The sequence below is a fragment of the Callithrix jacchus genome, chromosome 13, assembly GCF_049354715.1.
Source record: "Callithrix jacchus isolate 240 chromosome 13, calJac240_pri, whole genome shotgun sequence".
Lineage (NCBI taxonomy): Eukaryota > Metazoa > Chordata > Mammalia > Primates > Cebidae > Callithrix > Callithrix jacchus.
The window spans coordinates 44,008,975-44,035,253 of NC_133514.1; the positions used below are offsets into that span (position 1 = coordinate 44,008,975).

The 26,279-nt window shown below is 43.1% G+C and overlaps 1 protein-coding gene across 2 annotated transcripts; it reads right to left on the reverse strand.

Moving 5' to 3' along the window:
• Positions 1–1,980: 1,980 nt before the first annotated feature.
• Positions 1,981–15,343, reverse strand: VDAC3 (voltage dependent anion channel 3). Of its 2 annotated transcripts, XM_035270435.2 has the most exons (10): positions 15,287–15,343; positions 13,286–13,325; positions 12,882–12,950; positions 11,720–11,769; positions 8,330–8,482; positions 7,522–7,574; positions 5,827–6,054; positions 4,394–4,544; positions 2,945–3,002; positions 1,981–2,504 (listed from the first exon to the last, which is right to left on the reverse strand). In XM_035270435.2, exons 3-10 carry the CDS (start codon positions 12,946–12,948, stop codon positions 2,413–2,415), a joined length of 852 nt encoding a protein of 283 aa, XP_035126326.1. In that variant the 5' UTR covers positions 12,949–12,950; positions 13,286–13,325; positions 15,287–15,343; the 3' UTR covers positions 1,981–2,412. The 2 variants fall into 2 exon arrangements, with proteins under 2 accessions (XP_035126326.1, XP_035126327.1); XM_035270436.2 differs by lacking the exon at positions 13,286–13,325.
• Between the last annotated feature and the right edge of the window lie 10,936 nt (positions 15,344–26,279).

The window sequence follows — 26,279 nt, forward strand, 5'->3', positions numbered from 1 at the left end:
CTTACCTCTGCCTCCCAAAGTACTGGAATTACAGGCATGAGCCACTGCGCCTGGCCAAGATATCCGTTTTAACATTTTGTTTATATAAATAGATATTTACGTAATCTCTAACAACACTGAAACATATCTTCAAGGACATATCAAACAGTCACCAGTGGCAAAAGAAACAGGAATTAGAAGAATGAGAATTTCCAATTTACTTCTAAATTGAATTTGTTTCTAAACAAATTCAAACAGCAAACTGCATTGCTGTATTTTTTTTAAAAAAAAGAGATTCAGGGAAAACCCACTGAGGAGCCCCTCTCTCCAGGAGAGAGCTTTTCTTTCCTCTTTTCTCTGGCCTATTCAACCTCCACTCTTAAACTGTTTTGTGTGTCCACATCCTCGATTTCCTTGGCATAAGACAAGGAACCTCCGTTATTTACTCCAGACAACAAGGGTTCATTTTGAGGCCCCATCCAGGATTGGAAAGTACATTCATCAGAAAGAATGTTGCTGCAGATGGAGCCACGCATGGACACACCTCTTCTCCGAGGACCCTTCGGTCAACACCAGGAGGAGCCTTAACTGCTGTCCCCCACATGACACTCCTCTTCAGCAGGAAGTAGCCAGAAAGACTCAACTCCCAACACCCCCTAACATTAGTTAGAATTACCACTCCATATAGAGGAAGTGATACCAGAGCCTTATTTAGGCAGATAGTGAGGGTAAGAGAGTCCTTGGTAAGGTTTCCTTTTAATAAAAAGCAGCTTAAAAACTCAAGCTGCAAGCGTAGATAAGCAAGCTGGCGGCTTGCACAGGTGAATGCTGGCAGTTGTGCGGATAGGAAAAACTACCTGGGGGCCACGCATGTTCAACATGAAGCCTCCCTCTTCCTTTTTGTCACATGTGCAATAAAAAGGCAGGCAACATGGCACCAGCCAGGTAGAGACCCCATTAGCATAATAAAGATCAGGGTGGGATGGCCAGCTTCTTCGTGCAAATAGCACCTGGTCCCATCAATCTCTCAGGCCCCATGTAAATCAGACACCGCCTCCTCAGGCTTGCCTATACACCCCGCGCGTTTCATCATGAAACTGGAAGACCCACTCAGGAGCCCCCTAGCTCTCTGCAAAAAAGAGCTTTTCTCTCACCTATTAAACCTCTGCTCTTAAACTCAGGAAAAAAAAAAAAAGACTTTCAAAAGTTCTGCTTTTAGAAAGATGATTTACCAGTGAGTCTGAGGATTTTATAGTCTGCTCATTTTGTCTCTAAACTGGTATTTAATTCCTTGGTTATCATTTTTCTATTCTAGTCATCAAAATCATGTTTCTGATGCCCAAGAGGAGCCCTGGAAGTGTCCATCCAACTCTGGCCTCCTCCCACCGTCTCTCCTCCCATGCTTCCCCAAATGTACTCTTCCCTCTTTCCACATGCTCACACCCATCATTTCTCAGCAGCTGCACAGAACTCCCAGGGTGATGCGACCTATCACACCATAAGCACAAGTGTGCCGCTGTCCAGCATAACCATGCTTCCTCCCTTAGCCTGCCCATGAGAGCAAGAGAGCAGGGATCAGCGAACTGAAAGGGACAGGCAGTAGCCCCAATCATTTAGATACAAATCTTACCTGTGAAAGTGCTCCTTAAAACAAATCACATCAGGCCGGGTGTGGTGGCTCATCCCTGTAATGCCAGCACTTTGAGAGGCCGAGGCAAGTGGATCACGAGGTCAGGATATCGAGACCATCCTGGCCAACATGGTGAAACCCCATCTCTACTAAAAATACAAAAATTAGCCGGGCATGGTGGTGCGTGCCTATAATTCCAGCTACTCAGGAGGCTGAGGCAGGAGAATCACTTGAACCCATGAGGTGGGGGTTGCAGTGAGCCACGAGCACGGCACTGCACTCCAACCTGGGTGACAGAGCGAGACTCCATCTCAAACGAAACAGAACAAAATCACATCAAAGGTAAGAAAACCAACAAGTCAGAGGAGCAGTTATGTTCCAAATGTGATGGGTTTATTTTATTTTACTCTAATGCAAAACCAAAGATTGCACTATAGCACAGAGACCAGTATATTACAAGGTCATGAAAAAATGGTGTGGGACATGCAGGACGTGATGTACAAACTGGAGGGTCAGAGCATCTCCTCTAAAATGACACTACGCTGTCACTGAGGAACACATTTAGTAACACTGCAGAACTGAACTGAAACGTGGCACAAACATGACAACTTCCAGGCATGCCTTCAAGAGCCTCCCTCAGGATGGACTCACAATCCTTAGACTTCAGTGTGGGGAGGATTACAATTCTTTGGAAGAATAAAAAGTTCACACTTTTGAAATTTCACAGAAGAATTTTAAGGCCAAAACATAGTGGGTTTTCTCTTCACTTCCAGGGATAAATCTGATGCTTTCTTCAAACCACATTAAGCTTCCAGTTCAAATCCCAAGCCAACCTTGTGACCTCCTGCACTGAAGTTCTTTCCATCAATTAAAGCTGATAAGGTCAATTTGACTCCTAGGAAGAAGAAAACACCACAATCACTTGTAACAAGTATTACAATTTGATCTGAACGTTCTAGAAACAGCAGATGGTATCAATGGCATGGATTGTAGCTGGGTATAAGACTTATGAGCAAACAGCTATTAATCAGTTATTTATAACCATCCGATGTGTGATAAGGAAAGCATGATCATGGCAAACTCTCTCTGAAGTTCAGGGTTAAGGGCAATGGGTGATCAACCAAATTCAAAGGCCAGAGTGACCACATTATAGTCAGAAATACACATTTTTTAAATGCAAAAGTATTTGATTGTTTTGTTTCCTCTCTGAACAACCAAAGGTTACAAAATGGTCTGAATCAACCTACAGTGACTACAGGTTGTTCTGCAGGTCATTTTCATTTTTCCTCTATCACTTTCCACCCCAACCCCTGTGTTCCTAATTCCTTTACTTACCTGGTCGAAGGGTCTGAGTATAACCCAGTCCAATCAGGCTGGCATTATTTACTTTAGCCTAAGATTAAGAGATAGAATAATAACATAAAACAGTGAATTACTTTGTCCTTCAGGTTTCCAACATTAAAAGCACCCTAGATGCTAAAAGCCAATCTAGAATTCCTGATTTTTTTTTTAAGATGAAGTTTCATTCTTGTCACCCAGGCTGGAGTGCAGAGGCACAATCTCGGCTCACTGCAACCTCCACCTCTGGGTCCAAGAGATTCTCCTGCCTCAGCCTCCCGAGTAGCTGGGACTACAGGCATGTGCCCCCACACCTGGCTAATTTTGTTGTTTTAGTAGAGATGGGGTTTTACCATGTTGGCCAGGCTGGTCTCAAACTCCTGACCAGAGGTGATCCGCCCACCTCGGCCTCCCAAAGTGTTGGGATTACAGTTATGAGCCACTGCACCCAGCCAGAATTACAGATCTTTTAAGAAGTCAGTAAGACTGGTAGGGGTGGGAGGTACCTTGAGAATGCATGCTTCAAGGCCTCAAGCAAAATTCTTAAACACTACACAACCAAACACCCTGAATTCTCTGAGATACCAGCTGACAATCTCTCACAGTGGTTACAGAATGCACTCACTCAGGTGACAGAAAAAACAGATCTAGGTTCAAATTGTGGCATTGCCAGTTACTGTGTGACCTTGGGCAAGTTAGCAGATCTTTCTAAGGCTCAGTTTTCTCATCTGTAAAACAGGGATGAGGATAACACTACTCGCCAAATGGAGTGGGTATGAGGATTAAATGAGATAACATACATAAAGCCCTTAGCACAGTAACTGAAATTTAAGAGCTCAGTGTTATTTTCAGTAAGAGTTACTATAGGAACAGAAACAGTCATCTAATTCCATGAATTTCCATCCAAATAAGAAAATTCTGAGGCCAAAGTCATAAAATGACTTGAGAAGGTCAGACAACAGATACATAGCAAGACGTAGGACTAGAACCCCTATTTCCTGATTTCAAGCATAATATATATTTTTTTTGAGATTAGCATCTTGCTCTGTCGCCCAGGTTGGAGTACAGTAGCATGATCTTGGCTCACTGCAATCTCTGCTTTCCAGGTTTCAGCAATTCTCCTGTCTCAGCCTCCCTAGTAGCTGGGACTACAGGCGTCTGCCACCATGCCCAGCTAATTTTTGTATTTTTAGTAAAGACAGGGTTTCACCATCTTGGCAAGGCTGATCTTGAACTTCTGACTTCAGGTGATCTGCCTGCCTCAGCCTCCCAAAGTGCTGGGATTAAAGGCATGAGCCACTGTGCCTGGGCACATAATATTCTCTTCACTACACAATGAGCTGGCTTATTAAATAAAGAACAAACAAACTACACTCATATCACAACATTCACTGAAAACTTAGACACAAACATAAGAGCAGATCCAATCTGGCAGCACACTCTTACAGAGAGAGAAGTTCTACAATCCAGCTTGTATTTGGCAGCAATGCCGAAACGGGTGTTGTTACTCCCAGCCGTCCAAGCAAGGTTTATTGATGTTTCAATCTTCTCATTAACCCTCTGATAGATAGAACCTCCAAATTCAGTGCCATCATTCCTGTTTTCATAGATAAGAAAACATCATAAATATCTAGTTGTACCATTGTTGTTATGGTATAAAAACAAATTCTAAGACTACCTAAACAAGGATCCCACTTTGTAACTATAGATATCAGCAAATTTCTAGCATAAATGACTAATAAACAAAACACAGAACTAAATCCAGCTATGCCAGTAAGGACTGCTTAATTAAAACATAACACTTGATTCATTTACTTGGCTCCTCCACAGGATGTGACTTTCTTAAGACAATTCAATTAAGCACAAAGGCAGACACCTCAGGTAAGCATAATCTATAGGTCTCTGAGAAGTTCATAGAACTTAGAAACTTCAAAGTAGAGTTCAATAAAGATTCTGCAAAAAATAAAAAGGTAGAGGGGTATAGGAATAAAACCAATTCTGAATTTCCTTTAAAACACAATCCTACAGTTATAAAGCACCCTCCCTACAATACCTAGGGTGCACTGCTCCAGAAAAGCACCTCAGTTATTGCTTCCGAGCATGCCAGAGGTGAGTCCTTGGGTTTTCATGTTTTCCCGATAATACTGTTTCATCAATTTCAGTAACTGTGTATAACACTGCTTGCCTTTGTTTTAGCCATCATAAGTGAATTAGAGTATCTAGCAGAGAGGAATCTGCAACAGTTTAAAAACACATAATTTGCCCTTTGTTTTTTCTTCCTGGTATATATAGTAGCAGTGTCCAGTAGGCCCACCATAAAATACCATGTAAAATTTCCAATTCATCCCGCCACACAGTGCAGCCTACATAACTGAATCCCAGGACTCTTTCAGAGCTTCTGTTACTTCTGAATGCATTAGCGGTACCTGGATTCCAACTGAGAATACCTGAAACCTCAACAGAATTACAAGGATATCCCAGGACGCTCAAATCAATTTGGTGGTTGTTATTGGTGACCCAAACAGACCTATTTCCAGATACTACCAAGATGAGAGGGCAGCAGAGTAAGCAGGAACATCTCCAAAGGGTCATCTTACCACAAGGTAAGCCAGGCTCTGGGCTTTCTCTATCCCAGTGGTTCTTCTACAGAGGCTAGCTTCCTGAATTTTAGGGTGCAGGCTGAGGGTACAGTGACCACCAGCAGCACAGCACTGCACACCATGTGCACCAACCTCCTGGCAAGGTTTTGCTCGCACCGCAAGGATAGGTGTTCACCAAGGCATGTTAAATCTAAGTATGACCACTTCTAGCCTTCTCAGCATGCTAATGGCTACAATCTTTTGGGCAAAGACACTAAGGAATAAATTATAAACACTCACACATGTGTGTGCAGCTGGAAGTCTGCAGCCTTATAACCCAGGGCGAAATTATTCTGTGACAGTTTGGATTTGGCTGTGTCAAAACTCATCTGATAGCCAGCAAGCCACCCTTCGAAGGCCAACACAGCCCAGCCATAGATGGTTGGTCCAGAAAAATCTATATCAACATTACTGCCAACACTGAAACAATCCCGTTTATATGAGGCCTTCAATTTCCCACTCTTCTTTCTGCAACAAAAAAACAATGAGAACAACATGAGTTTTTACTACTGTCTAGGAATTTTTAGAGTAAGATCCACTCTCTCTTCTCCCAATGTAAATATTATTTTGGTACATGCCACATATATAGTAAAAACATTTCAAATGAGCTAGTTCTACAAATATAATGTTGTTAGGATTAAGCATGTATAGACTATGATCATCTAGTACTCATTATAAGTTCAAATGATAGGATACTTCATGATTTATTTCATAAAGCATGAACAAAAGTATAAGATATTTCAGTGCCAAATTAATAACCTGAAGATGTATGCAGATGTATGAAAAGCCAAATCTCTTTGAACGTTTCCAAATGCCAAATGACAGAAAGAGTTAACACCCAATACACATTATTAACCTATCACGGAGAGAGAGAAGTGTGCTTTTTTGAAGGACAATACTGAAAAAATGAAATTAGTTCTTAATAGCCCTTATTCTATTTCAATCAAGCCTCTTATAAGAATATTTGTCCTGGCCGGGCGTGATGGCTCATGCCTGTAATCCCAGCACTTTGGGAGGCCGAGGCGGGTGGATCACGAGGTCAAGAGATCAAGATCATCCTGGTCAACATGGTGAAACCCCATTTCTACTAAAAATACTAAAAAATTAACTGGGCGTGGTGGCGCGTGCCTGTAATCCCAGCTACTCAGGAGGCTGAGGCAGGAGAATTGCCTGAACCCAGGAGGCGGAGGTTGCAGTGAGCTGAGATCGCGCCATTGCACTCCAGCCTGGGTAACAAGAGTGAAACTCCATCTCAAAAAAAAAAAAAAGAATATTTGTCCTAAAGATAACTGAAGTGTGTGGCAGAAAGAACACACCTATTGTTATGGCTGAGACAAATGTTACTTTGCATTCATCTAGCACCTTTGTCCTTCATATAACAAGGGCCCACATTAGGCAGATAGGAAATGACACAATGTCCCTTTTTTTTTACATGAGGAAATTGAGGTCAAGAAGTTGGGGGATTTAGAGAGGTTAAGAAATCAAATAGGCAGCAGAACTAATCATTATAGCATTTGAGAGCCAGGAGATCACCCTCTTAAGAAATTAACTTTTCAACACCATAAGGCAGGGTGAGGGAAAAAAAAGAGAAACTAACTTTCTCAGCAGAATACCATGTCCATCAATCTTTAGAACTGCTTAAGATTCATCTATGGTCTCAAGACCCTTCTAGCTCCTAAATGTTTGCTATATGTGCCTCTCTGAAATATATTTATACATTTTTATTCATCTATTTAGTTTTCAAATTGTTCATACTGCCGTGGAGGGGAGGGATCTTCCTTTATCTTTACTACATACATGTGGTCTCCAATACTCTTTATAGCAACCTCCTAAGTTCTTCCTGCCTCTGAACTTTGCACTGTATCTCCTTCTTCTAAAGTTCTCCACCCTTTAAGACTCCAAAAACGTTTCAGGAAATAGGGTTCGAATAATTACCCTGTGTTCGGCACAAACATGGTATCAAGAGTCAGTTTCAACCCTTCAGCCAACTGAAAAACAAAGATTTAAAATAAGTAATTAGTAATTTTCAATCATGTATCTGATTCAAGAAACCAATTCTAAAGTTTCCTCTAAGTTCTTTAACAACAAAAAGAAGTCATTCAAGAGAGTGAAATATTAAATTATGTAACGAGTGAGCTCTCCATCCTCCTGTGCCCTCAAACCAGCCTTCATGATGGTTCTCCCACCAAAAATGGGGCAAATCCTATCTTAGCAAGTTAACAGAAAATACAGTTCAAAACCAAACAGAATTCCCATACAACAAAATCATCTTGATACTCTCTTGAAAGTGTGGTAATGAGATAAGCTGACATTTAACAAGCAATCTAAGTAATTTACTCAGCTTTGCATATATATTATCTATACATGGTATCTATACCAAAACAGTGCCCTGTACATATTGGGCACTTGACAAATATCTAATAGATTTTCTCCTTGAAAACGTGAGAAAATTTTGGAAAAAGTTTCCTGTCAAGCCAATTTTGGAACAATTACAAAACTAATTTCCACAAATAATTTATTCTACCCAGGAGCAGCTCAGCTGTTTAACAGAGAACCAGTCAAAACAAAGAAGTAATATAATAACTAGAGTACTCTATAAGACATCAAAAAACGCCACATGCAGAGAAAAAATATGGCTACTAGATAGGTTGTAAGATCTCTTTTGATTATATTTGCGGTTTGTTCATCATTCAATCTATAAGATAAAGTGAACCTATTAATAACTTCTAATGTTTTCTCTTACCTTATTCTCCCAAGAGATTTCTGTCCCTAGAGTATTGTCTGTGTTCCATTTTTGGGTGAAGGTAAGTCCATAGTTACAGACCTTATATTTGGTTTCTAGGTTGCCTGATGCTTTCCCTGTATCAGTGTAAGCATGACCAGAAGTAGAAAATTCCTGGTAAGCAAGAAAAAATAATTATTTTAAAATTAGCTCATCAAGTAGAAAATATTCACTTTGGAAAGCAGTGTTCAATTCATCAGAAACAGTACCATGTACTGTTTGCCACAGCCCTACTCTATGGCAACTTATTTCCTCCTTTCCCCTTGTTTTTCTAGTCTCTAAATCTTTAACCAGTTTTGCCAAGCACAGCGGCTCACGCCTGTAATCTCAGCATGTTAGGAGGCCAAGGCGAGTGACCGCTTGAGTCCAGGAGCTCGAGACCAGTCTGTGCAACATGGCGAAACCTATCTCTACAAGAAATACAAAAAACTGTCTGGGCATGATGGCACGAGACTGTAGTCCCACTCTGAGCCCAGGAGGTGGAGGTTACAATGAGCCGAGATCATGCCACCTCACTCTAGCCTGGGCAACAGTGAGATCTGTCTCAAATATAAATATATATATCAGTTTCAGATCTTTCCATTATTCTACCTCTCTTATTGATATTTCTTGTTCCATATACTCTCTTACTAAATGGGAATCCTAAATTCTCTCCTTTAAAAAAGAAATATTTTTACTGAAAACAAGTGTCTTTACTAAAAAGACAAAAAATATTCCATCTTAAACATTTTACTTTCATGACCTAAAAAAAGGTTATCAGTTCTCTGCTATATATTTCAAAGTATTAGTTAATTTAAAGGTGCTTAAAAATCCCAAAATACTGCCCTCCTCCCTTTTAATAGAGTCAACACTTTACTACTTCCTTTTTAAAAAAAAATATATTTTTTATTGTGATAAATACATTTAACATAAAATTTACCATTTTAATAATGTTTTAACTGTACAGTGAAGTGGCATTAAGTACAGTCACACTGCGGTGAAAACTTCAATGCTTGTGTGCAAAACTGCAAAACAGCTGCTTAAACAATTTCAATATTTCAAACTACTACCCATTTTTCAAAATAAATGGAATGCTATAATTTATCCTTCTTTCCTCCTTTCTATCCTGTCTACCTTTAAGAGTGCTTCTACCAAATAGTACGAATGATTTAAAATATATCCTTCACCCTAGTTCAGTGCCCTTTAAATCATATGACAATAAGCAATTAGAAACAGACCTCCTTCTGGAGAAAGCAGTCAGCACCTGTCACTGACAATCTATGAACTGTCAAGAAAAAACATTCTGATTGGCCCTGTTTTAGGGAGCATTTCTGAAATCCTGCCAACAGTAATGAGATGCTGCCAACCCTGACCAGTCTGTTTCATGGCCTGCAACATGAATCCTCTCCTTAACAAATACCCTGCCTCCTAACTCTAGTTCTACAGGAGAATGAGACAACTGGGAAGCTATGATCTGTTTATCAACACCACACAGACTGCTTTCAAAGACAGTATCATGCTGCATATTTAGGGGAAGGCCTTAGTAAAAAATGATAATGTATTAATCATGTTTAACAGTTCATATAATTATTTTAATGTGACAATCGTTTTTCTTTTAGTAGTCCAACTATCCAGTGTTTTATTTTTCACATTTACTTTTCACAAACTTGACAAGTATAACAAATGCAAATCTTAATTTTGGTGTTAGAAAAACTTTATGCACAAAATTAAGGTAGAGGGGTAGTCTACATTTCTCCCTTGTCATCAAATTCTTAGTTTGAAAGTCTGTCATGAATCTAAAATTCCGCAGGTACAAATGTCAAAGAAAAGGCTAGAATGTTCTAAGTTGAGTTCCAGGCTCACGATTCACAATTCGGTTTGTGTCTAATTACATAATTTGGTCAAACAAGTGCAAAATACATTTATATCATGCATATAACATGCATATAGCTCTACATTAAATCCTTAGTAAGCAACAAAACAAACAAAAATGTTACTGTTAAGTAGAGGCATATGAGAAAAATATTAAGCCACAATCTAAGAAATTTGGAACAATGATTGAAATTTATCCTAAATCAATATCAGAAATGAAAAGCAGTCACAAAAACAAGCATACAAATAAGCTTTTTTCTTACCATCTGAACGAATATTACCATAAAACAGCAGCATGAAAGGGAGATAAAATTTTAGTTGATGATTTTTACAACACAAACCTAATGAGTAAATTCTGGAACCTACACGAAATGAGTATGATTCTTCTATTTTAACAGAACTAGATATATAGCATGCCCATCTTAGTAAGGGAGGTGTATATAAAAACCCAGGAAAGAACGATGATCACAAACCATGATCATACAAAGTATAATTACAATTCCACATGCCTCTATCCTTCTGATTAAATTATACATCCAGAAATAAAATTTGCATGGGTTTGAATGGATAAATACCAAAAATGATGCAGCCAGTGAGGAGAAATCAGAGCATAAGGTGAATGAAAAGTTAACCTACTTGCTGAGATTTAGAACAAAAGCTTTTTTTTTTGAGCCGGAGTGTGTCTCTGTCACCCAGGCTGGAGTGCAATGCCGTGGTCTTGGCTTACTGCAACCTCTGCCTCCTGGGTTCAAGCGATTCTCCTGCCTCAGCCTCCCAAGTAGCTGGGACTATAGGCATGTGCTACTACACCCATCTAATTTTTTTATTTTTAGTAGAGACAGGGTTTCACTATTTTGGCCAGGCTTGTCTCGAACTCCTGACCTTGGTGATTTGCCTGCCTCAGCCTCCCAAAGTGCTGGGATTACAGGCATGAGCCACTATGGCCAGCCAAAAGCTATTGTTAATGATACTCTGAAAATATGCCAACATAGCCTTTATTGTAGTCTTAACTTCCAATAAAAAATACTTTATAAACATCAGTTAAAAACTGTAGAATAATCTACATGCATACATGCAGAAACACATTTTATTTGTATATTTTGTTTCAACTAATCATTAAGGGACAGAGTAAAGTCCATTTGTTTTTGCAAAAACATAATAAAACTTCCTTGAACCCATTATCATGGAAGTAAAGGTTTTTAGTGCCCATATACATATTCATTAAAGTATAAAAATATGGCATGGGTCAAACAATATATATTCTCTATCTTCTGAGTAAAAACTGTATTATACTCTTATTATGAAAAACACAAAAGGTGTCTTCAAAAATTCAACTTGGTTGTTTATTTTAATTGGTAAGAAGGCTGTTTGGAATCTGAGAGGACAGAGCTGTGGGGAAGACAGCTGGTGCTGGTTCACGTAACTAGACTGTCATGATTTTTACACACGTTCCTTTAAGTTAATTATGCTACATCCATTAAAAATATATTAGATACTCACCACTCCACTACAAGACTTGGTTTTCAGGTCTATCTTGACCATGCCAAAGCCTACGCACACACACACACACCAAAAAAAAAAAAAAAAAAAAACAGTAATGTACAAAATGTGACATTCACTAGTTTTTGCAACTCAGAAATTATTTAGCCCATAGTACCTTCCATATTAAAAATGCATAGTATTTTCATTAGGTGAAGAGTTCCACAAGAAACTGAAGTATAACCAAATAAATTCAGTATAATTTTCGAGCCTTCAAAGTGAATATACTTTTAAAATATAAGTTAAAAAAAATAAAAGGAATATGCATTATTCCAAGAACCAAAATTACTGAAAAAATAGTGTGCTGCTGTATATATAAGCTTAAAATATACAATTAACATCACTAGGTAATAAGAAAAAATCAAATATATACAGCACAAAAATTTAAATTTTAAAACCTAAAAGGAAATGTTTATTTAGGATCAGAATATACATTACTCCAAAGAAGTCAAAAGTTATGTTGTCACTTTTGTTTTTTTTGAGATGGAGTCGCTCCGTCACCAGGCTGAAGTGCAGTGGAGTGATCTTGGCTCACTGCAACCTCCGCCTCCTGGATTCAAGGGCTTCTCCTGCCTCAGCCTCCTGAGTAGGTGGGATGACAAGAGCACCACCATGCCAAGCTAATTTTGTATTTTTAGTAGAGATGGGGTTTCACCATGCTGACCAGGATGGTCTTGATCTCCTGACCTCATGATCTGCCTGCCTCCGCCTCCCAAAGTGCTGGGATTACAGGCATGAGCCACCGTACCTGGCCTACATTGTCACGTTCATAAAAACAGTGCCATTGTTTGGAAGGAGAAAAAGTACTACCCCCTACTTTAACTGTCCTCAGGACCAGAAAAGAAGACATACATGTTATAGATTTACATTATTTTCCATTACATATAACATTAAATATGGACATATATATACATTTGTATTACATATATAATTGCTTTTAATGCTTGTAAGGGGTTCTACTGCTAAAGAATGAGATCTAATAGCCTGTTACTGGTTATCCCCTGAAATCTTGTGAAGTGGATTAATGCTGACTTACCCTTACTTTTCTAGCACAAGTATTTACACGGCAGGCATTCAACACTAACCTTTACCCAAAACTGGAAAGTTACAATAGCACGCTTACCATATCCTTTGTTGAAGACATCCTTAGCAGCCTTTCCTAGGTCACAGTAAGTTGGTGTGTTACACATATCTTATAAAGAAAAATGGGGGCAAAGGAATAAAAATAACCATTTAGTATTTATTCACGCATAGTTCCTCCACTGTTTCATCCTGTGAGAACGGGTATACAGTTTTCGCTTCCTTTGTATCATTAATGCTTCAACTCTAATGCAATCAAAGATATGAGACGGTATTCTGCTCCTTCAAAAAAAAGAACTTTCTAGAATACTGAGAATAAAATGGTTTTCCTGTGAGATTCAGAGGTCATCTTTCTGATTGCATTTCAAAGAAAAGTAAGTTCTTACAGGTTGGTAAAGATGCTATATTAAACTGTACTTCTTTAAAAAAAAAAAACACAATATTTACCTTAGAAAAATGTCTCTCAGGCTCTTATGAAACCAAAGTCCTGTACAAGACAACAATGGAAATTTTTAAAGAAACTGTTAAAAGATGGAATCAAAATCCTCAGGGTCAATATTTTTCTCCTCAGAAATTCAGTTCTTTCAAAATAAGAATTACCATACTAAATGAAGTATATTCATCTAGAATATACCTTATCACAAAGCTCTTCTTAAAGTGCTATAATTTTACCCATTAACCAGATATATGATAGATTCTACCTGCAGCAACCTGCTTACCAAAAGTTAGTGTAAACTCTGAAGTTAACGCCTTCAAAAACCACAGGTGCCTTGATTTTTCATCTTGCCTATTAAAAATTCGCCCAGCTTTGCTACTAGTAAAATGACATTCACATCAAATTCTCAGAGCAACCAACACTGCTGAACATCTCATTCCTTTGCCCTCTTTGTATCATGGGAAATCTCCCTGCAGCAGGTTCTTCTGTATTCCTCTCGCAGACTCAAAAGCTATGTTTAATGATTACAGACCCACCTCTAGCAGTGCCATTAGCCCAACGACTATGTCAGAAAAATCCAGAGTATCAGCTAGCCCTTGCAATTGCTATGCCTGAATGATCTACACATTTAAGCTCATATTGATTTATATATAGCCCAGCTCTTAATCTAGGCTTCTGCTGAGCTTCTGCCTGTCCCATCATACCAAATATATATAGATATGATGCACTTAAATGGGAATGCATTTAAATTTTTTTCCTTAACATAAATCTGTCAAATATTACAGACAATATGATATGAAGAAAGAGAATAGTATAAAAAAAATTAAAGAGGAAAGGGTAATACAAATGTACTGACTCATTCCATAGTAAAACTTTGCTGCTCTAAGCTACAAGGTTTCATAGTGCACTTTCAGAACGATTATTTTACAATTCAATCCCTTGTACTAAAATGATCAATTCTAGACTTTTTATATTGTCTCAATTCTAATTTGATATTACTCTTTATGATCACAATTGATGTTGATGTTTGTTGAAATTTCCCCAGAATTCTATTAATCTGGGAGGTAAGTATAGAAATGCAGTCAGTATATATTGAAATAGAAATGTTAAAGCTTTACAGTCTGATTTTTCATACTGCCCAGGAAGATACACTTAAATGTTTAGAAGCACCATATATATATCTAGGGACTAGTTTCAATACTTTACTATTTTGCTTTGTTATTTTTCAAAACCAGCACCAGACACTATGCAAAAGTCACGTAGCTGGTTTAGTTTACTAACTGACCTCAATTCTGCCTAGTGCAAGCTGACTTTTTCAGGCCCATGATTCTGATGGGACATGCACTGCTAGAATGATCAAGCAAAAATCGAGAACAGAAACTTCATGTTCCTCAAGAGTAAAGCTACAACCACACGTCTCCACCAGCTCTACAGAATGCACCTGCCCGCAGATTTGCACCCTGCACAGAGGCTGCAGGAGACGCAGACGGGGAAAAGCGTTAGCCGGGGCTACTGTTTTACAAAGCCACTAACTTGACAGCCAGTACAGAGCCCGTTTCGTTCCTCGTTTCTCCGTTTTGAGTTGCACGCAGGGCACCCTCCCTCGGCCGTAAGGAGGGGAGGACTGGCCTGATGCTCTACAGCAATTCCGGAGGGCAGGGGTGGGCGGAGAAGAGGAGTGGGGTTCGAGGATCCAACTTCCCTAGAACCGATATCCTTTCTAGCTGACCCCTGAGAGGAAAGTGCAGTCCGCACGCCGGTGGGGGAGGTCGCGGTCTGTGCCCAGAAGCCACTTGCCCCGCCGCGCTGCGGCTCCATCGCTTGAGGCGACCCGGGAGAGTCCCGGCGGGAGCCAGCGGCCCTAGCCCCCCGGTCCCCACCCGGCCCGCGGCCGGGTAGCCTACTCCCTGCCCGCGGAGCCTCTGTTAGGCCCGCCTCCCGCCCGGCGCCCTGCTCGGCCGTGGCCCACTGCTCCCCGGGCCTTGAGCCCGCGCGGCCTCGGCTCTCCTCACCTCCACCCCGAGGGCCTGTCTCCACTCCGCCAGGGCAACGCTGAAGGTCTTCAAATCAACGCCGTCCGCGCCTGCGCGGCCTCGCTCCCTCAGCCGCGCCTGCGCGCCGCGCCTCCCCCAGCTCCTGTGCGCCGGCGTGTCGCCCCACGGTCGCACGCTACCGGGCAAGGTGCACAGACGAACAGCCGGGCGGAGCCAGCACCACCAACTGTCCGGCTCCGCGGCGCGCGTGCGCAGGAGGGCCTGGTGTGCACAGCGGGGTTGACTGGGGATCGGAGAGGCCGGGACCGCACCTATGCCCACTTGGGGACTCATTCTCGCGAGAATGCGCGAGGTTGCTAGTTACTGTTGCCAAAAACAACCAGACAAATCCAAACCGAGACTTAAAGACAACTGCCCATTCTTCAAAAATGTCAATTTCATGAAAGATTAAGAAAAAAGCTAGTGAACTGCTCTAGACTAAAGGAAACAAAAGATATGGCCCTAAAAGAATTGTGTAATCCTATATGACAGCCTGGGTAAAAACCTAACAGGCAAACAAAACCAGCTATTGAGGATCGTTATTGGGACAATCGGGGAAATTTGAAAGGAGAGTATGGCAACAACGTAAAATTTTCTGAAGGTGGGGGCGGTGGCTCACACCTGTAATCCTAGCACTTTGGGAGGCCGAGGGGGTCGGATCACTTGAAGTCAGGAGTTTGAGACCAGCCTGGCCAACATGGCAAAACCTCATTTCTACTAAAAATACAAAAATTAGACTGGGCACGGTGGCTTACGCCTATAATACCGCACTTTGGGAGGCCGAGGCAGGTGGATTACCTGAGGTCAGGAGCTCAAGACCAGACTGGCCAACATCGTGAAACCCCATCTCTACTAAAAATAAAAAAATCAGCCAGGCGTGGTGGCACATTGCCTGTAATTCCAGCTCCTTGGGAGACAGAGACAGGAGAATTGCTTGAACCCAGGAGACGGAGATTGCAGTGAGCCAAGATCGTGCCACTGCACTCCAGCCTGGGCTACAGAGCAAGACTCAGTCTCAAAACAAAACAAACAAACAAAAAGAAAAAATTAGCCAGGTTTGATGGTGCACTCCTGTAATCCCAACTACTTAGAGGCTGAGGCAGGAGAATTGCCTGAACCCAGGGGGCGGAGGTTGCAGTGAACCAAGATTGCACCACTGTACTCCAGCCTGGGTGACAGAGCAAGGCTCGGTCTCAAAAAAAAAAAAAAAAAAAAAAAAAAATTTCTAAGTGCAGTGTACCTTGGTTATGCAGAAATGGCCTTGTGTTTAGGAAATACATGCTGAAGTATCTAGAAGTGAAATATCACATGTCTGCAACTAACCCTCAAATGGTCCAGAAAAAGGAAAAAACAAATATGACAAAATGTTAACAACTGGTTAATCTAGGTGGAACATATATGTGTGTTCATTGCACTATTCTTGAAATTTTCCACTGAGTTTTTTTTTTTTTTAAATAAAAAGAGAGAAAAGCCCCATAAAGTCTGATGCTCCACACGATACCAAGTTGCTGCTTGAATCAAAAGGCAAATATCAGATTTGCCTCCTGTGTGAAAGGTATTTCAAGTTAATAAGAGTTAAGTAAGATACATGTCTCCAACAGACTCATAATGTAAGACTTGGACAAATATCTGCTGAATGAGGCCAAATATGATCAATGCCATAAGCAAAGTAGTATAACCTAGGAGCCCAAGTAAGGTGAGCTTACGAGTCCAAAGAGTTGGATTTGTGTCTCAGCTCTGCCAACTCTGTGGTCTTAGGCAAGCATTAACCTCTCTCTGCCTCAGTTTCCACATCTGTGAAACAGAACTAATATCAACTCAGAGGATTATAGTGGATATTAAATAATGTATCCAGTCTGGGCACCATGGCTCACTCCTGTAATCCTACCAGTTTAGAAGACTGAGGCTTCTTCTAAGAAGAATTGCTTGAGCCCAGGAGTTTGAGACAAGTCTGGGCAATATGTTGAAACTCCATATCTACAAAAAAATATAAAAATTAGCCAGGCATGGGTGGCATGTGCCTGTAGTCCCAGCTACTTGGGAGGCTGAGGTAGGAAGATCCCTTGAGCCCAGGGAGGTCAAGGCTGCTGTGAGTTGTGATTGTGCCATTGCACTCCAGCCTGGGTAACAGAGGGAGGCACTGTCTCCAAAAACAAACAAATAGATAATGTATCCATAGGACATAATTTACCTGGCATAGAGAAAATGTTCATCAGTTAATAACACATGAAAATAAAGGAGTTGGCCAGGCGCAATGGCTCACATCTGTAATCCCAGCACTTTGGGAGGCCAAGGTGGATGGATCACCAGAGGTCAGGAGTTCAAGACCAGCCTGGTCAACATGGTGAAACCCCATCTCTACTAAAAATACAAAAACTAGCCAGGCGTGGTGGCTCACGCCTATAGTCCCAGCTACTCGGGAGGCTGAAGCAGGAGAATCGCTTAAACCTGGGAGGCGGCAATTGCAGTGTGCAGAGATTGTGCCATTGCACTCCAGCCTGGAGAAGAAGAGTGAAACTCTGTCTCAAAAAAAAAGGAAAGAAAGAAAGAGAGAGAGAGAGAAAGAAAGAAAAGAAAGAGAGAGAGGAAGGAAGGAAGGAAGGAAAGGAAGGAAGGAAGGAAGGAAGGAAGGAAGGAAGGAAGGAAGGAAGGAAGGAAGGAAGGAAGGGGAAAGAAAGAAAGAGAAAGAAAGAAAGAGAAAGAAAGAGGAAAAAGACTGGCCTTCACCATCTCAGAACTAGAGCTAAATAATTCATTCATTCTCACATTCTCATTCCCTACCCACACTGTGATCTAAACTCTCCAGAAGTGTGGAAAGGACTTTATCAATCTGAATCCTGATACTAACACCATGGCACTCTCCTGTGAAATCGATAGAATCAGAATTTTAGAGCAGGGAAGGGACTCTGAATGCCTTCCTTTGAGGGACATTTGCTAAGTGCTTATTGTGTCCAGGGCATGATGACAGTGCTCGGAGCTGCGTCCAGGAAAACACCCAGAACATCCCATTGCAGAGGCCCGTGGAGATGCCGTCCCGAGGGAGCAGGCTCCCAGCACAGGTCACTCGCCCAGCCAATTTACCTGCTGGTCTGCCCCTATGACCTTGCTCAGAGAAAAATCTTGGAAAGTTTATATTATACTGTTTAAACTATACTGTTTTACTCTCCGAGATGGAAAAACCAACTGAGAACAGAAGCTTTTCTATAAAGATTTCATAGCTCAATTGCCCTTACTGTAGGATATGATAAGATTCTGAAGCCAGCTGTGTAATTTAACTCCATTTCTTTAAAGAAAAAGGGCTGGCCAGGCATGATGGCTCATGCCTATAATCCCATCACCTTAGGAGGTTGAAGCAGGAAGATCACTTGAGGCCAGAAGTTCAAGACCAGCCTGAAAAACATAGTGAGATGACATTTCTGCAAAAAATAAAAAATTAGCTGAGCATGGTAGCACATGCCTGTAGCATGGTAGCACATTCCAGCTACTCAGGAATGTGTGAGAAGATCACTTGAGACCAAGAGGCTGAGGCTACACTGAGCCAAGATGGCACTACTGCACTCCAGCCTGGGTGACACAGACCCCATCTCAAAACAAAAAAAACACAAAAGACAACCCAAATAACCAACATTTACAGGATATTAAATAAACTATAATATAACCATATTCTGGGTTGTGGTATAGCCATGGGTTCTGATAATATTTGATGAAAGCTCAGTGAGAAAAGAAAGAGGAGGAAACAAAAGTGTATGTACAGTGTAATCCCAATTGTGTGTGTGAGCATTGTAATTTTACTTTAAGAAGCAAGGGAGCAGTAAACATAAACATCAAGCTGGTTGCAGTGGTGCACACCTATATCTCAGCTACTCGGGAGGCTGGGGCGGGAGGATCACTTGTGCTCAGGAGTTCCAGGCTGTAGTGCACTCCAAGCCTGCCCGTAAATGGCTACTGCACTTCAGCCCAGGCAATGTAGTGAGACCTGGTCTCTAAAAACAACACCCTCAGTGTAGACCTCCAGTGGGGAGGCAGGCAGAGGGATTGGGAAGAAGAGGCGCACGTGAGTGGATGTAGGCATTAGTAACGGCTTGTTCTGGAGCTGGCGATAGATTAATTATATTGCATATTAAACAAATAAATATGGCCGGGCGCGGTGGCTCACACCTGTAATCCCAGCACTTTGGGAGGCCGAGGCTGGCAGATCACCTAAGGCTGGGAGTTCCAGACCAGCCTGACCAACATGGAGAAACCCCATCTCTACTAAAAATACAAAATTAGCCAGGCATGGTGGTGCATACCTGTAATCCCAGCTACTCCGGAGGCTGAGGCAGGAGAATCGCTGAACCTGGGAGGCAGAGGTTTTGGTGAACAGAGATTTCACCATTGCACTCCAGCCTGGACATCCAGAGCGAAACTCTGTCTCAAAAACAAACAAACAAACAAACAAGCAAGCAAAACAAAAAATGCTGCATATACTTGTGTATACATGGCTGCATAGAAAAAATTGGGAAAATTTTACGAAAATTTCTAGACATCTGATTTTTATTTTATGCTTCATACTTTTCTGTATTTTCCCACATTTCTAAGATTTGGGAATATATTTATTTTGTAATTGAGAAAGTGGGGCTCACTTGCATAAGGTGGGGTAGTACCTAGATGTATGGGAATGACAGTACTATTCCATGGGGAATTTCCACCAGAAATCGGGAAATGCTCCTGGAATCACGAGCCTGGACTTTGCACTGGGCCTTCTGAGTGTGCACCTCACTCTTTACCACAAGGAGGAGCAAGGGAACAACATAAAAGAGAAGCCAGACAGGGAGGGGAGGAGGGTGTGGAGGGTAGGGGGAAGGGAGTGGGGGATGTGGGGAGAGCCCAAGGCGACAACCTCCCCTCTCACCCAAGATCTTCATGAAGTTATAAACGTAACTATGAATTAGGATCTGAGCTGTGTCTGGGGACTTTCTGGCAAAGTCAGAATCTAATTTGTATTTTGTTTTTAGATTTTCTTTCTCTTTTTTTGAGATGGGGTCTCACTATGTTGCCCAGGCTGGTCTCAAACTACTGGGGTCAAGCAATCGTGCTGGAATTAGAGCGCTGGCCACAAATCTGATTCAAATGTCAGACGGGCAGCAAGTAATTACTAAGTTGTTTTATGGGGAAACCAATGTTGTCACCATACCACACACAGCTCCGTTACAGCCTGATGACACAACCTACAAGTCATTTAGTCTCAGTCACTTCCTTGTGAAGCTCTCGCCTCCCATTTAATCAGAGACAGTTTGGGAAAGAAGGAGGTGACATACACCCATAGTTGTAATTGGAAAATAGCCCAGGCAGTGTTCCTTGTTATTTTATTTTGTTTCCATCCACTTGGTGTTTGGAAGTAGACATCAGTTAACAAGCTGTGTAGCAGACATAGAGGAAAGCATGAACTTTGAAACCAGAATTCTTACATTCAGATCCCAGGTCTGCAGCCCCCTCGTTGTGGGCCTGTGGTAGGTGACTGGTCCCTCCAAGTCTCAGTGTCTTCATTTTTAACCTGGAGATGCCCAGAAGGAAATTCCTGCTGGGTAAGGTCCCCCAAAGGGAGGCTTCAGCCACAGACAGCTTTCTTTGGCCAAAAGTCTTAGTAAGGCCTGGATGACACTTGGGCTAGGAGCCTGGGACGGAGGGGCCAAGATCACACCCGCTGAGTCAGATACACCCCAACACCCAGAAAGACTGGGTTTCCTAATGCAGCAAGATTAACCACTTACATCTAAGGAAAAGAATCAGACCTAGCCAGGCACTGTGGCTCATGCCTGTAATCCCAGCACTTTGGGAGGCCAAGGTGGGAGGATCGCTTGAGCCCAGGGGTTCAAGAACAGCCTGGGCAACATAGCAACATCCCATCTCTACAAAAAATTTTAAAATTAGCTGTTGTGGTGGCATGCGTCTGTAGTCCCAGCTACTCAGGGAGCTGAGGCTATAGTGAGCTGTGCTTGCACTGCTGCACTCCAGCCCGGTTGACAAAATGAGACCCTGTCCCTAAAAATAAAAGAATTGAAGAATGAGACCCAGTTCGGTCTGCATCTTAGGGTCCAGATCCAAAGATGGCAGAACTCCTCATGTTTTATGTACCATGAACATGTCAGCAGCGGCATGGCACAGAGGAAGGAAAGCAGGTCAGTGCGCAGGAACACTGGCAGGGTGGGTGAGGTGCTTAGGAACCAGGAAGACACAAATAGACACAACTTGATTTTTTGTTTCCTCTCTTTTGAGACTGTCTTGCTCTGTTGCCCAGGCTGGAGGGCAGTGGTGCCATCTTGGCTCACTGCAACCTCTGCCTCCCAGGTTCAAGTGACTCTTCTGTCTCAGCCTCCTGAGAAGCTAGGATTACAAGTGCCCACCACCATGCCTGGCTAATTTTTTGTATTTTTAGTAGAGACAGGGTTTCACCACGTTGGCTAGGCTTATATTGAACTCTCTTTTTTTTTTTTTTTTTGAGACGGAGTTTCGCTCTTGTTACCCAGGCTGGAGTGCAATGGCTCACCGCAACCTCTGCCTCCTGGGTTCAGGCAATTCTCCTGCCTCAGCCTCCTGAGTAGCTGGGATTACAGGCACGCGCCACCATGCCCAGCTAATTTTTTGTATTTTTAGTAGAGACGGGGTTTCACCATGTTGACCAGGATGGTCTCGATCTCTTGACCTCGTGATCCACCCGCCTCGGCCTCCCAAAGTGCTGGGATTACAGGCTTGAGCCACCGCGCCCGGCCTATATTGAACTCTTGATCTCAAGGGATCCACCTGCCTGGGGCTCACAAAGTGCTGGGATTATAAAACATTGGGCCAGGCGTGATGGCTCATGCCTGTAATCCCAGCACTTTGGGAGGCTGACGTGGGTTGATTGCCTGAGCTCAGTAGTTCACGACCAGGCTGGGCAACATGGTGAAACCCCATCTCTACTAAAAAAAATACAAAAAATTAGTCCACTATGGTGGCATGCGCCTGTAGTCCCAGCTATTCAGGAGGCTGAGACAAGAGAATTGCTTGAACCCGGGAGGCAGAAGTTGCATTGAGCCAAGAACGTGCCACTGCACTCCAGCATGGGCGACAGAGCAAGACTCCACTTCAAACAAACAAAACAAACAATGGCAGAGCCTATCCTTGAGGAAGGAGGGTCCAGAGAGCCTGGTGTGAAGTCAGGACAACTCCAAGGCTGTTACTGCTGGAAAGGGAGGTTCCCTGCACCAGCACATTGCACAGCTCCAAAGTCATTGGCCACGTGCACCAACCACTGTCCGAAGGTGCCTCCTGAAGCTGAGCAACTCCAGGGCCTTGGCAGATGTCAGCTGAAGCTCCCAGAAGACTGGTGTGTAAAAGGCCCTCAAGACCAGGAGGAACTGAGACTGCTCGTGACATGACCTGCCCTAGGCCACACCGTCTGCAAAAGATGCTGGCACCAGCCGCCCTGGTATCCAGCCTGTGCTGTCCCTGGGTGCTGCCCTTCACTGCCCAGCCTTGTGGAGGGTTGGGCTTACTTTCTGACCTCAGGGAAGCAAACAGCAACGTTTTTGTCATCTCTGTGATCACATCCTGCGGTCTGTCTGCCCCATCAACATGCCCCTTCTCATCTTTTATTTTATGGAATGTTTCCTGTGAGATTCTGCCAAAGACCTGCTTGTTTCCGTTACTTTGATTTTCTCTTAAGGAAAGCAAAATGTATGGAAATCAAACTGGTTTTATCACAGGAGCCATAACAAATCAAACTTTCCATTCCTGAGTGAGTATAAATAATCAGTTCTGACACACACCTTTGACGTGAACCAGAGCAGCTGTCGTGCAGCAGGACACGGGTGGCAGGTCTCAAACATGAGTGTGCAACTTTTACCCAAAGAGTGGAGTCGGTGCGGAAACTGGGACCTCTGGAAATTTCTTTTTGAGAAATTTCATTTCCTCTAAGCTTAGTCAATATTACTCAATTTTAGTGTTCCCTCGGCCCAGGTGCTCACTGCAAAGCAGGGAGCATCAGCCTGAGATTTTCAGTTAACTGTAATCCTTGCCACGGGGCGTCAGGATGGCAGTGTCTTGGCCAGAACTTTGCAGGACGGCTTTCTTTGTTCTGTGGCTACAGGAGTGTCTTGTGGTGTCGCTTTTCCAAAGACAGCCACAGCTCCAATTGCCACTCGGGAGGGCTTGTGGAATGGGTTCTGTGAAGCTGCTGCCGTGGCCTGCGCTGTGAAACTTGTGGCCTGACCTGAGAGTAGAGAGGATGCCCTTTAAACAGAAACATTTTTAAAGTTTTCCTCTTCCTACTTAATTCTCCCTGCCATCCTCTCCCTACTGCCCCATCATCTCTAATCCCCAAATAATGGAGATGCGGGCTCCTGGCAGCAAACGGTGCCACAGGGCATCTCATTTCAGTTGGCATCCTCATGGAGGGACACTGGGCTGATTAGTAGCGGGCGAGCAGCCTTGGGAAATCTGAAAATATACCAGAAGTCATTTTCCAGAAACTACCTCACATGCTTACTTTCCCCCAAATTGCTTTGGCTTTTTAGAGACCGAAATCCTAGTCTTATTGCAAAACAAGTCCTAAGATTAAGGAGATTTTCCTTTGATGAGTTGTATGAAACACATGTCCATTGGCAGCCTGCTGAGGTTGGTCCATGGGGGATGCTAGGCACTAAACTCTATGGAAGGTGGAAAGTTCTGGCCTGGAAAATGGGTGAGAGACATTTGTTTAGAGGGTTTTTGTTTGGTTTTGTTTTTGCTTTGCTTTCTTTTGAGTCTTGCTCTGTTGCCCAGGCTGGAGTGCAGCAGTGCAATTTTGGCTCACTGCAACCTCTGCCTCCGGGTTCACCCGCCCAGCTAATTTTTGTATTTTAGTAGAGACAGGGTTTTGCCATGCAGGTTGGTCTCAAACTCCTGACCTCAAGTGATCCGCCTCCCTCGGCCCCCCTCGGCCTCCCAAAGTGCTGGGATTATAGGCATGAACCGCCTCGCCCACCCCGAGCTCATGGTCTGGTTGTAGAGACAAAGACGTAGGCGATGGCAGTGGGGTTTTGCAAGCGTCGTGGCCGGTTGGTGACGGCTATGCAGAGCGGGGCTGATGGGGCAGGGGAGGGGAGGCCCACCGATGATGATCAGGCCCAGCCCCAAAGCCCACACTCTCTCAGTGCCGAGACAGAGACAGAGATAGACAGACACAGACAGACAGAGGGTCGCTTTTCAGTGTTGTTCACCCCTGTTGGCGACCCTCTGGCACCTGCACCTGCCTCTCTCCTCTGTCTCTCAAAGGTAAAACAGAGAGCCTTGTTGGTGGAAGACATGCCACTCATATCTGCCTAGTAGATACCCCGCAAACAGTTGACTGTGCGGACGGCTTTTCTCAAGGCACACTCTTATCCTGCTCCCTCAACCTGATTTTCATCCTGAATTCTCTGTCTCTAGGCCCACCTCTACCCACCCATCGCACCAAATCAGAGAGGGCAGGATCATCCCAGCTTCCCCCCACTCCACTCCCACATCCAGTGATGCCGCTTTAACTTCAGACTCTCATCCTTTGCTTGGTTCCCATTGTCACTGTGGCACTGCCTCAGATTGGACCTCTTCATTCTGGGCGATGACAACTGAGTCCTAAGTGGCCCCAGCCTCTCCTCTCTCTCACTGCAACCCAAGCACCACACTGCCACCAGCATTGTGCCCTGGAAGCAAATTAGATCACACCAGGGTCTTCCTTCCTTTCTCTTTTTGTTTTTCCCTCCCTCCCTCCCTCCCTTCCTTCTTTCCTTCCTTCCTTTTTCTGGTGGGAGGACAGGGTCTCGCTCTGTCACCTAGGCTCGAGTAGAGTGGTATGATCATGCAGTCTTGACCTCTTAGGCTCAAGCAATCTTCTTACCTCAGCCTCCTGAATAGCCAGGACTACAGACACATGCCACCGCACCAGGGTCATTTTTATATTTTTTGTAGAGGTAGAGTGTTGTTATGCTGTCCAGGCTTGGTCTTGAACTCCTTCCTTCAAGTGATCCTCCCACCTCAGCCTCCCAAGTAGCAGGGACAACAGGCTCGTGCTGGCATGCCCAGCTGATGTTTTTTCTTTTTTGTAGAGACAAGGTCTCGCTATGTTGCTCGGGCTGTTCTCATGCCTTGGCCGCAAGTGGTCCTCTTGCCTTATCCTCCTCACAAAGTGCTGGGTACAAGTGTGAGCCACTGCACCCAGCGGACCATGCCATTCTCAGTCTGAAATATCTCCCATGACTTCACATTGTGTAGAGAATTGAATCTGACTTTCTTAGCATGGCATAGCAGGGTCTGCATCTTGCTTCATCTCGTCCTTCCATCATCTGCTGCAGCCACACGATCTCTCACTAGGGCTTAAGTGCACCTCTTGCCCTTGCACACACTCCACTCTCTGAGCCCAGGCGAGAACATCGCCCACTTCCCAACCTAAGAAGCTCCTATACAACCCACTAAACTCAGCTCAAATATTACCTCCTCTATAAACATACTCCTTTATTTCTTTAGAAAGTCTAAATCATGCCTTCCTCTGTATTTATATCTTTGTAAGTCCTCTGGCCTTATGTTTATATCTTTATATTAGTGCTTGTCATAATATATTGGAATCATCCATATGTACATGTCTTCTTCTTTTTTTTTTTAAAGATGGGGTTTCACCATGATGGCCAGGCTGGTCTTGAACTCCTGACCTCAGGTGATCCACCCACCTCAGACGTACATGTCACTGTCTGGATATCTCTCTTTCTGTCACCCAGGCTCTGTCATCCATACATACATGTTTTCTGTCTGTTTTAGATAGAGACAGCTAGATAGATGGATAGATAAGATAAGCAGATAGATAGAGGCTGGAGTGCAGTGGCACGATTGTGCAGTGGTGCAATTATAGCTCACTGCAGCCTCAATCTCCTGGGCTTAAATGATCCTCCCACCTCAGCTTCCTGAGTTACTAAAACTACAGGTGAACACTACAATGCCT